This window comes from Mustela nigripes, chromosome 13 (assembly GCF_022355385.1).
Source record: "Mustela nigripes isolate SB6536 chromosome 13, MUSNIG.SB6536, whole genome shotgun sequence".
Taxonomy (NCBI): Eukaryota; Metazoa; Chordata; class Mammalia; order Carnivora; family Mustelidae; genus Mustela; species Mustela nigripes.
Genome location: NC_081569.1, coordinates 4,610,420 through 4,622,343, shown reverse-complemented (window position 1 = coordinate 4,622,343; position 11,924 = coordinate 4,610,420). Strand labels below are relative to the sequence as shown.

Genomic DNA, 11,924 nt, shown 5'->3' with positions numbered 1-11,924 from the left:
TTTTTTTTTTTTTAAGGATTACATAGGGTTACCTCATCAATTACATTAGAAGATTCTGTTTAGAATCAACCTTCATGTAGTTTTTTGGGGGGTGATACACAGGGCTATAGATCTTGTTGGGAAGTAAAAGGAAACCAAAAAAACTTCCAGAAAAAGCTTCAGAGAAATAAATGAATTAATGAATAACTATTTAGTTTTCCAAATGTTCACCAAACCTTCAGTTATTCATAAAAATGGATTTGAAGAAGGATCTATGCTTTCCCCACTCTTCTTAATCTTCAGGTTATGAAAATTAAACACTGCAAACACTAAAACATATAAAGATCTTAAAACAGAGAAGATACAGTTTGCACATACTTTTCATGAATCTTCAAGACTCGGTGAACTATAGGAATCTCTCGTCCTTCTATCCTAAAAACCACAATTTCTCCCACTCGGATGGGATCTTCAACTCGATTTGTTAAAAAGAGAAGATCTCCTCTATGAAATGCTGGCTCCATGCTGCCACTACGAGGGAGAGAAGAATAGACAAGAAAAAGTGTGAGATTAAATTTACTTCAAAATCAGATACTCGGGGCATTGGTGGTTCAGTGGTAGAATTCTCGCCTGCCAAAATCAGATACTCAACAAAACAATTATAAGTATCACCCTTGGAGTATACTCAATACTTTAACAAATATATCAGCATTGATGTGTGTTGTTCCCAAAGCATGGTTTCCACAGACTAATGAGTTATACAAAAGTTTCTTTAGTTATTAGCCTTTACTGACTAGATCCGTTTCAAGCATTACTATTCAAAGGAGCTTAAATCTTGAAAAGGGCAGTGTTACTAATTCCTTAACCTTTTAGAATTTCAAGTGACAAGTAGAATATAAAAGAATGAACTTTATAATCACTGCCCTTATTCTCACCTCATCTGAAAACACTGAACACATTCAAATATTCAAATGAGAGCTGGATCGCCTTCTGCCATTTATAAAGATACAGACCAAGATGACCTTACAGTTTTGATTTGAAGAAGGAAAAACAGTTCATCAAGTCAAAGAATAATCAGCTACAGAGATAAAACTTCTGTTAATAATTTACTTATTTTAAAAAGAAACACAAGAAAGAAAATCAGAAAAAATGTGGAGATTTTTGTTTTAGAATTTCAGAAAGGAGGAAAGGCTTCAATTCCATGGTAACGAGGACAAACTTCTAGAGTGTTTTCTCACCTCTCCCCTGTTCTACCCTATACCAAGTTCTTCAAAGAGCCCAAGATATTTGCACTAATTAATGAACCTTTTCTTGCTAAGAAGAAGTAGCCCAACAGTATTATTTTCTGAAACTCAAACTCTAGTTTTCAGTAACAGATTTACTAAGAGAAAAATAGATAAGGGTTTAAATCCAATATAGGAATAACGAAGAAGTCCAAACATTTCCATGTGTAAGACTCTGGTACCTCAACATAAGAGAATATGGCAGTCATTCCCAAACTTACTAGAATCACCTAGGGAACTTAAAAAAATAAATAAATAAAAATAAAAATCCCGACGTCTAGGTCATAGCTCCAGCCATTTAAATCAGAATGCCTGGAGATGGAAGGCAAACATCAGTATTTTGTAGACCCCAGGTGACTCCGATATATAGCAGTATATAGGGAACCACTGGGGACGTGGATTTTCAGTATGTTTATTCTTAAAACTTTTGTTAAGATTCTTCAGGGTAAAATGAGTTCCCTTTTTCAGAAATTGTTCTGAAAACAGGACATGTGTTTGGTGAAAATATTAGAGATAGTATTTTAGACCTGTGGTTTTCAAGTTTTTCCTTTGATTGATTTTTAAAATCAGTGACATCCTTTGTTTAAATAAAACCTTGCTTGAAAATTATACCAATAAAACAGATACAAGCTGAGCTGCTATGGTTTAATGGCTCATTTTTACTGAGCACTTACTGTGTACAAAGTGCCATCCTAAGTTGTTTTTTTTTTAAACCATCTTCAGAACTCTATGATGTAGATACTCTCATTATTCCAACTTTATGGACAAGGAGATTGAGACTTAGAAAGCTGTAAGGTTTTAAATTAAAAAAAAATGTTAAAGGTAAGATCTGAACAGAATTCACTCTCACTGTGCTAACCTGACTCTTAAGCCCCTCTAGAGTTTTCAGCAGGGAATTTCATAATCACACTTACATTTAAGATTCATCACTTCAGAAGGGATAGAGTTTGTAGAGGACATCAAATTAACTATCAAATTAATGAGTAAACCAGAAAAGATCAGAAGGTAGACTGGGAGATCAGCTGTCCAGGCTACTACTTATAATTGAATTCTTGGCAATCATTAATTGTGTTATTAAAAATATGGACACAGGGCGCCTGGGTGGCTCAGTGGGTTAAGCCACTGCCTTTGGCTCAGGTCATGATCTCAGGGTCCTGGGATCGAGTCCCGCGTCGGGCTCTCTGCTCAGCAGGGAGCCTGCTTCCCTCTCTCTCTCTCTGCCTGCCTCTCTGTCTACTTGTGATCTCTCTCTGTCAAATAAATAAATAAAATCTTTAAAAAAATATAAAAAATAAAAATATGGACACAGGAGAATCGTAAGGAGACACATAAAGAAAAGGACGCACATACAGAATTACTCCAATCATGTAAGAAGTAATAGACATGAGAAAAGAGACTAAAATGTTAGTAGTGATTATATCCCAGAACTAGGGGAAACTTCATTTCCTTAAGATTTTTTTCTATGTTTTCAACATTTCATATAATGAAAATGTATTAACTTTTTCAGATTATAAAAGCATATTTTTAAAGGTCACTACAATAACCCAGGCAAGAAATGAGGGCCTGAAATAGAACAACAGTAGAGAAGACAACTATAAAGTAGAAGAGACAACGAAAATAACAAATCTGATGGCCAATCGGATAGGACAGGAAGGGGTGATCAAAGATGACTCCTGGATTTTTAACAATGGTGATGGAGCAGATGGCGGTGACAGTCACAGAATCAGGAGGAAGGAGAACAGGTGTGTGGGAAAAGGAGATGAAGTTTACTTTTATTTTATGGAGTTTTGTTTTATTTTATTTTATTTTATTTGACAGAGAGAGTCACAGTGAGAAAGGGAACACAAGCAGGGGGAGTGAGGGAGGGAGAAGCAGGTTTCGTGCCGAGCAAGGAGCCTGATGCGGGGCTCAATCCCAGGACCCTGAGATCATGACCTAACTGAAGCAGATGTTTAATGACTGAGCCACCCAGGCAGTCCCATAACATGGAGTTTCAAGTGCCCCGTCAATATTCAGATGATGTCCAGAGTAGGGAGAAAACAAGAGTCTAGATTTCAGGGAAGAAAGCTGGATGAGACATGAAAAGATTAAAAAATTCAGATACGGGAGTGCCTATATCTGTATCAGTGGGTTAAGCATCTGCCTTCAGCTCAGGTCATGATTTCAGGGTCCTGGGATGGAGCCCCTCATCGGGTTCTCAGCTAAAGGCAATCACTCAATTTAACCAACTGTGCCACCCAGGCACCCCAATAAATCAATCTTAAAAACGGGGCGCCTGGGTGGCTCAGTGGGTTAAGCATCTGCCTTCAGCTTAGGTCAAGATCTCAGGGTCCTGGGATTGAGCCCCACATTGGCCTCTCTGCTCAGCAGGGAGCCTGCTTCCCCCTCTCTCTCTGCCTGCTTCTCTGCCTACTTGTGATCTCTCTCTCTCTGTCAAATAAATAAATAAAATCTTTTAAAAAATAAGAAAAAGGGGTTAATGGGTGGCTCAGTGGGTTAAAGCCGCTGCCTTCAGCTCAGGTCATGATCCCAGGGTCCTGGATCGAGCCCCACATCGGGCTCTCTGCTCAGCAAGGAGCCTGCTTCCCCCCTCTCTGCCTACTTGTGATCTCCTTCTCTGTCAAATAAATAAATAAAATCTTTTAAAAATGTAAGAAAAAAATAAATCTTAAAAACAAAAACAAAACAGTGTGCGGTGAGAGGACCATTAAAGAAATACACCGGGGGACACTTTTTAAACTTTAAAAGTTATTAGTAAACTTTTTACCACTGCCTGACTAAAATTTTAAAATGAACACATCAATTGTATATTTTATAAGAAGCTATACATAGACCACTTAAATATTTTTAAACTGACTTCAGCTCTACAAAGGGGAAAAAAAAGTTTTGAACATTCACTGAAACTCCAGTTAGAAAAATAAAGAAGGGGCTCCTTGGTGGCTCAGTGGGTTAAGCCTCTGCCTTCGGCTCAGGTCATGATCTCAGGGTCCTGGGATCAAGTCCTACATCGGGTTCTCTGCTCAGCAGGGAGCCTGCTTCCCTCTCTCTCTCTCTCTCTCTCTGCCTGCCTCTCTGCCTCCTTGTGATCTCTGCCTGTCAAATAAATAAATAAAATCTTTAAAAAAAAAAAAAGAAAAAGAAAAATAAATAAGAAAGTATTTGCCTTCACCTGGAACTAATATAACACTATGTGTTAAATATTGGAATTTAAAATATATATATATATATTTTTAAAAAAGTTGTTTTTATCCCCAGTGACTTCACAAAAGTCCTAAAAGTGGATTCTCAGTTAACCTGAACCCTCTGAGGCATATTCAGTTCCAGGTAATTATTATATTCCTCGAAGTTACATGAAACCCAGGCTGCCTGGTTTTACTCGGTCACCCAGTCATGCTCATTACCTTTCTCTAATGACTGCTCCTTCTAGTCTTGACCAGATTCCCTCCCACTAGGACCTGGTCTCTTTTAATTTTCCTTTCTTTATTCCATATTGGTAATCAGAAAAGCTTAGTATACAAATAAACCTACTTGCGAAATAACTTGTCCAAACACCACTTTTAAGCCCCCATTTCCAGCCGCAGCAGAAGTGAACCGTTTTCAGGACCACTGTGTTGAACAGGTCCTCAGCCGAATCCCTTGCTCACTCCAATATCCCCAGCTTACAGGTTATTAGACTGTCCTTAAGCATCTCCACTGAAGGGAACTCAATCTGAAATAATCCCAGAAGAATCCCTAAAAGAAGCCTCCCCTGGGCCCTCGGTCTCTCCACCTTTTCCCCACAGTGCCAATTAGTGTGGCTTCTCCTTCTGTCAGTGTTTGAAGCCGAAGCTCTCCACTGAATTTAAAACTGTCTGGCAACTTGGGGCCACGTCTCTGTACTCCCAGAGAAGTACATTAAATGCTTTCCCAGCTTGTAAAATACATACATGCCTTTGGATCTGTCAAGTCACAGCTGGACGTGTTCACTAATAAACACAGAACAAAGGTATGAGTAAGAGTAGGCGTAAGGTAAGAGTAAGACGCTGGAGAGCCAGTGCCTTCCTGGGGAAGCACTTGATGCCGATGTATGCAAATCCCAAGATGACAATGAAGGAACCAAACTGATCTTGTTAAGGGCAATGTACTGTTATCTATGCTGTAGATGACGTTAATGATTATTTTATATTTATACACAGCTATCTCCAGAAAAGATCTGAAATAGCTTGTATAAGTAAGCCCCAAATTAGACGAAACTATAATGATTCAATTATACAACCAAGTGGTAATTCTCCAAAAAGGAGTTAGTTACTAAATCTGGTTTTTAAACCACTAGAGTGTAAGTTCAAGGGTAGAGAAGGAAATACGGTGGGCAAAGATTCAGTACTGTCACTTTAAGAGGCAGCACTAATGTCTTCAAAATTCCAGAAGTCTGTTTAGAAGTGATATTTAAAGGTCAGCAGGAAGCCTGGAAATAATTAGTGATGCTTCTGTACTGACACTGAGAACATGCTGCAGAGAAACTCTTAATTAATTTGTCGAGATGATACCTAATCTAGCAAACTAACAACTAATAGCCAGCCCAATGTATCAAAATGAGGAATATAAGAAGACAGAATTATCTCAGGAAAATACAGCACATTGGAACACTTTCTTATAAGATGTGCCAAAAATAAAACACACATAGTAAACGTTTTGGAGAAAAGTCATGAGCCTGTTGGGGCTCTGAATCCTAAGTGACTAACAAGGCTGCGCATTTCCCACAGTTGAAAAATGGTAACTGATTTTCTCTCAGGCCCGAAAGCATGGTTTCCCCCAAAATACAATAGTTATCCAATTTCTCATTTTTTTCCTCAAGTAATGCCATGCAATTCTATGCCTTGAAAAGAAAAATTAATTGTTACCTGAGCACCACTACAATTGGACTTTCACTTCCAGTTATGACCATTAGCCCCTTCCAGATCATTAGTGCCGACGAGACAATCATTCCAAAATTTAGGACTTGATAATACAGCTGTAAGAACAAAAGAGAAGAAAGGAGATCCATAATTATCCCCACTCAAGAAAGCAACTGAGAGTAGTATCGATTTAAAAGTTTAACAAAGAAAATGTTTCAGGTAGTACTATTACGGCAGCTGAAGTTCTATGACATTCTTTAAAATTACATTAATAATTTAAATTAAAAATTAAATTCTTTAAACTACACCGTCAGCATCCAGCACAGCCAATAACCCTTATCACCCAATAACCTTTCTCCTATTTGGTTGCTCAATGTGCTACCATTACATAATAACTTGTGTTCAAAAGTCTTCACAGATGTTTTCATTTAGGTTTCACCACAATTCACCTTAAGTTCAATCACATCTGTGATACCTACCACTGTTTCTCAACTCCTGTAGGACTTACTTTTCTACAGTGTTTATCCCTTGACAACAATGGGCTATTCCATGGCATTTAACTCCCCTCCTCATCTTACAGTTGAGGAAGCTTAGGGTCAGACAGACAAAATGGCTTCACCAAAGTCATACAGCGGGTCAGTTACATAATTAAGACTCGAAAGCCAGGCTTTTCTGTCTTACTAAATTTCTACTACTCGACAAATTTTAAGATTCTACCTCAAAAAGCAGGTATGACACCAGAAAGGCATTTCAGGTGAGAGAAATAATGGGAGCTTACCATGTTGGACTAAGGCCGAGTAAGAGGATGATTGACTCATTTTTTGTTATTTTAAAAAATATATGTGCATGTGGACATTCTATAAGACAACTATTCTAGTTTTCAAAAATTCAATGTCATGAAAATAAAGGTAGGAGACTGTTTTAGATCAAAAAGGACTACAGAGACATAACCAAATGTAAGGCATAAACTTTGGATCTTGGTTCAAAAGAACAAAATGCATATAAGAAAAAAAATCCCAACTATTGAAGACATTTTGCCTGGCTGGCTTAGTTGGTAGAGCAAGTGACTACTGATCTCAGGGTCGCCAGCTCAAGCCCCATACTGGCCATAGCAGGGATTACTTAAAAAAAAAAAAAAAAAAAAAAAAAGGAGATGTTTTGGGGTCAGTTGGGGAAACTCAAACATGAAATGACAGTAGGAAATTAGTGTTAATTTTCTTAGGTATGATACCACCAGTATTATGGTTATGTAGGATACTGCATGCTAGCAGTAATTACCCAACAGGAGTAGTTGGGGGTAAACTGTCGTATCTGCAACCCATTTGAAACAATTCAGGAAAAAAATTGTATGCACACATAAGTACACATGGAGCAAATACGGCAAAATGCTAACAACTGCTGAATCTATGTGGCACAACTTACAGGTGTTTGTGTACTATTCTTTCAAGTTTTTTCAGCCTTATTGAAATATAATTGACAAATACAAATGCAAGGTTTTTGTTGTTTGTTTTTTTTTTTTTTTTTGAAGTAGGATACATGCCGCATGTGGGGCTTGAACTCAAAACCCTGAGATCAAGAGTTGCATGCTCTACCAACTAAGCCAGCCAGGTGCCTCCAAAGTGTAGGATATTTCAAGTGTATAACATGAGGGGGCGTCTGGGTGGCTCAGCTGATAAAATGTTTGACTTCTGATTTCAGCTAAGGTCATGATCTCAGGGTCCTGGTTTTGAGCCCTACACTAGGCTCTGTACTGGGCATGGGGCCTGCTTGGGATTCTCTCTCTTCCTCTCCCTTTGCCCCTCCCTCCCCACCCTGCATAAGTGGATCTTTTAAAAAAAAAAAAAAAAAAGGATAGACATAATGATCCGATATATGTATACCCTGTTAAAGGGTTCCCCCATGGAGGGGGAACACATCCACTGCCTCACATAACAGCCCCTTCTGGCAGGGGAGGGAGGTTAGGTCTTTAGATTTTTCTTGAAACAAAGGTATAGGGGTGCCTGGGTAGCTCAGTCGTTAAACGGCTGCCTTCGGCCCAGGTCATGATCCTGGGGTACTGGGATCCAGCCCTGAATTGGGCTGCTTGCTCAGCATGGAGCCGGCTTCTCCCTCTCCCTCTGCCCCCACCCCCTGCTTGTCCGCGCTCTCTCTCCTCTCTCTGTCAAATAAATAAATGAAATCTTTAAAAAAAAAAAAGAAAGAAAGAAACAAAGGTATAAAAAACTGGAAGAACATAAATCTTTGAGTGGGGCTCAATACAAGCCCATTTGGTGTTATTTTGTTTATCTGTATTTTGTTATCTATATTTACAATTTTTATTTCTATCAAAATATAATTTAAAAACCAGCCATTTGGGGCACCTGGGTGGCTCAGTGGGTTAAAGCCTCTGCCTTTGGCTCGGGTCATGGTCCCGGGGTCCTGGGATCGAGCCCCGCATCGGGCTCTCTGCTCAGCGGGGAGCCTGCTTCCTCCTCTCTCTCTGCCTGCCTCTCTGTCTACTTGTGATCTCTGTCTGTCAAATAAATACATAAAATCTTAAAAAAAAAAAAAAAACAAAAAGCCATTATCCTGGTCATGGGAGGCTACCCCAACAACATTTTTGTTTCTTTTAACTATTTCTTGTGCTATTTACCCTCATGCTCCTAAAAACTAATTTTACTCCTATTTTGGTTGCCCTAGATGAAAATATGAACACTTTCTAACAGATACAAATATTTCCTATTCTTTTGAGTAATGGAGTAATAGGAGCATACAGGTATAATCTGATACCTAGTTTGACATTCCCAACTGGGGACATTTCTTCCCATTCACAGGGAAGGAAACTGAGGCACAGAGAGGCTAAGTGGTATGCTCATAGCTGCACAGCTATTGGCAGGCAAAGCAGCAACTATCAGAACGCACGTCTCCTAAATTCTACCTCTTCAAGATGGTAGCTTTTTTTAAAAGATTAAAAAAAAAAAAATAAATGGTCCTCTCACTCAGAAAACAGAATTGAGGAAGTGGAGGGAGAGGTTAGAAGCAAGAAAGCTAATTTCTGGGGCACCTGGGTGGCTCAGTGGGTTGGGCCTCTGCCTTCGGCTCAGGTCATGATCCCAGGGTCCTGGGATCGAGCCCCACATCGGGCTCTCTGCGCTGCAGGGAGCCTGCTTCCTCCTCTCTCTCTGCCTGCCTCTCTGCCTACTTGTGATCTCTGTCAGATAAATAAAGAAAAAATCTTTAAAAAAAAAAAAAAAGAAAGAAAGCTAATTTCTAAGAAGTAATTCTGGCTAACCAGTGGATTCACAGACAGGAATCCAGCTAAAGGTCCTACTTTCCAAGCTTTTGATCCTGAAAAATCACCTACAGTATTGGTTAGAACAGCAAAATCTGCACCCCACCCGAGTCTCTGGGGGGAAGGGCTGTGAGATTCCACATAACTACCAAATATAAAATATAGCTCCATGATTCCTTACCTGGGGGTCAGACAGGTTTCTTATTTCAAAACCGGCCAGATTCTGAAAAGGTAACCCTTACATGTACCACCTATTTACATAACATCCCTGACAGGGTCTACGGCAATATCCCATCATCAACCATGATAATATTTCTGCAGCAAAACGTTAAAAATTCACACTGAAATAAATAAAATCTAAAAATAGCCACATGTTTATCATTCAGGTCTGTTTCATTGATGAAAATATTTCCATTTTCAGAAGGGAACCGAGGTAACATTCTCAGAACAGGTATGGGATACCTAATAACTATTCTTTAAAAGAAAAACGAAAGACAAAAATTACAACTTCTCAGGTCCCTGCCAGGAGGTCACTATTCTCCCCATAATTAGCCTTCTCTAATACTACCTTTCACTACAGAGTCATTGTTGTGAAATGTATCTAATCACCAAAATCACCACCATCATTCTTCTTAGTGAGAAAGAGGTTAAAAGTCCCTTGCTGTGTATACCCGGTATGTTCCTTAAAATGGGCCTGCCTGCACACTGCTAAGTCAGTCTGTGAGCCAAAGCCTAGACAGAAGCACACTATTTGCTGAAACCAATACTGCAAAAGTCTGAAAAATGTCATATTCTTCCTTTCTTTTCCCCCTTTTTTTCCTACCAACAGTCTTTACTCAGAAGACAAACACATGGCCTCCCCAGCTCCTCCTTTCTTTACCACTACACCTGAAGGCTCATGAATATACATGATTACAAAAAGGGCTCTTTCTGGTATTAGAAGAAATAAGGTGGCGGCTACCTAACCTCTTACCATTTGGCAACATCATGTTAACTATTAATAAGACATTGTGACATATGTAGAAAAACAGAAGTGAATAGCCCTGTCACTGTCTCTAAGAAGTGACTGGAACAATTTGCTCTTCAGTGCTCAAGGTGAAACTAGAAAAGAATGTTATTAAAATCAATCAAAGCAGGAGCGTTGGGTAGCTCAGTTGGTTAATCATTGATCTTGGGGTCCTGGGACTGAGCCCCACATTGGGCTCCCTGCTCAGTGGGAAGCCTGCTTCTCCCTCCGCCTCTGCCCCCCCACCCTGCTGATTCTCTCTCTCTCAAATAAATAAAATCTTAAAAAAAAAAAAATCATAGCTCTTGGTAAGCATGGTTATGGGGATTTGTGTGTGCTATTTTACTTTTGTAGTTTTAGAAAGCAGAACCTTCCCCTGCAAGTTCTGTGACAATTTAAAACACTGTAAGAAATAAGTAACAAGAGTTTTAAAAAATGTTGGACAGAAAATACAGCAAAATAAAAGCTGACAAATTTATTAGCCATAATCTGGAAGTCATGTACTGTGCATTTATCTACTATAGTTATCAAATACACCATTTTAGTTCCTATTCTTGCAAGAGATATTTGAAGTGCAATGCATAGGTTATTTTCATAGAAGTCACACTTCCAGCAATCCAGCAAAGACAGAAGTGACCATGGAAGCAAAAATGTGACTCAGAGCTACAGAATTACGGCTGGCCTAAGTTTTCTACTCCTCTTAAGACCTCAAAGGAAGAGACTCGTCAATCCATAACCACAATTCTCCTGCTTCCTAAGTCACAAAAGAGGAAGCAATTAGAAGCTGGGGTTATTAGAGGCAGATACCTCCACAGCAACTAGAAGTATAACTGATGGTGTTGGAAAAACTGAAGCATATTCAGAGTATCTGCCATTAGTATGGACCAATAAAATCACTGACAGTCCCAGTGATGATCTTAAATAATAATAGTAAAACAAAAAAACCCTGAATAATCTAAACAGGCATAATATCATTAACAGAAGACAGATTTCATTTAAAAAATCTGTTCAATCTTTTGGGACACCTGGGTGGCTCAGCCGGTTAAGCGTCTATCTTCGGCTCAGGTTATGATTTGAGGTTCCTGGGATGGAGCCCCACGTTGGGCTTCCTGGGCTTCTTGCTCAGGGGGGAACTGGTTCCTCCCTTTCCCTCTGCCATTCCCCTGATTGTGCTCTCCTGCTCACTCTCTCTCAAATAAGTAAAATCTTTTAAAAATAATTGGGGGGGGGGGCGCCTGGGTGGCTCAGTGGGTAAAGCCTCTGCCTTTGGCTCGGGTCATGATCCCAGGGTCCTGGGATCGAGCCCCAAGTCGGGCTCTCTACTCAGTGGCGAGCCTGCTTCCTCCTCTCTCTCTGCCTGCCTCTCTGCCTACTTGTGATCTCTGTCTGTCAAATTAATAAAATCTTAAAAAAAAAACAAATTGGGGGGACGCCTGGGTGGCTGAGTTGGTTAAAGCAGCTGCCTTTGGCTCAGGTCATGATCCCAGGGTCCTGGGATCCAGCCCCACATTGGG

At 39.6% G+C, this 11,924-nt stretch overlaps 1 protein-coding gene across 1 annotated transcript in view; it reads right to left on the bottom strand.

The window, feature by feature from the left end:
- The window catches only part of SEC11A (SEC11 homolog A, signal peptidase complex subunit), a 41,371-nt gene that overhangs the window by 12,652 nt on the left and 16,795 nt on the right, over positions 1–11,924 (bottom strand). Inside the window, exons 2-3 of the mRNA XM_059371526.1 lie at positions 6,140–6,249; positions 358–507 (exon numbers count right to left, since the gene is read on the bottom strand). Of these exons, the coding sequence (XP_059227509.1) occupies positions 358–507; positions 6,140–6,249 (260 nt within the window). The remainder of the gene's footprint in view (positions 1–357; positions 508–6,139; positions 6,250–11,924) is intronic.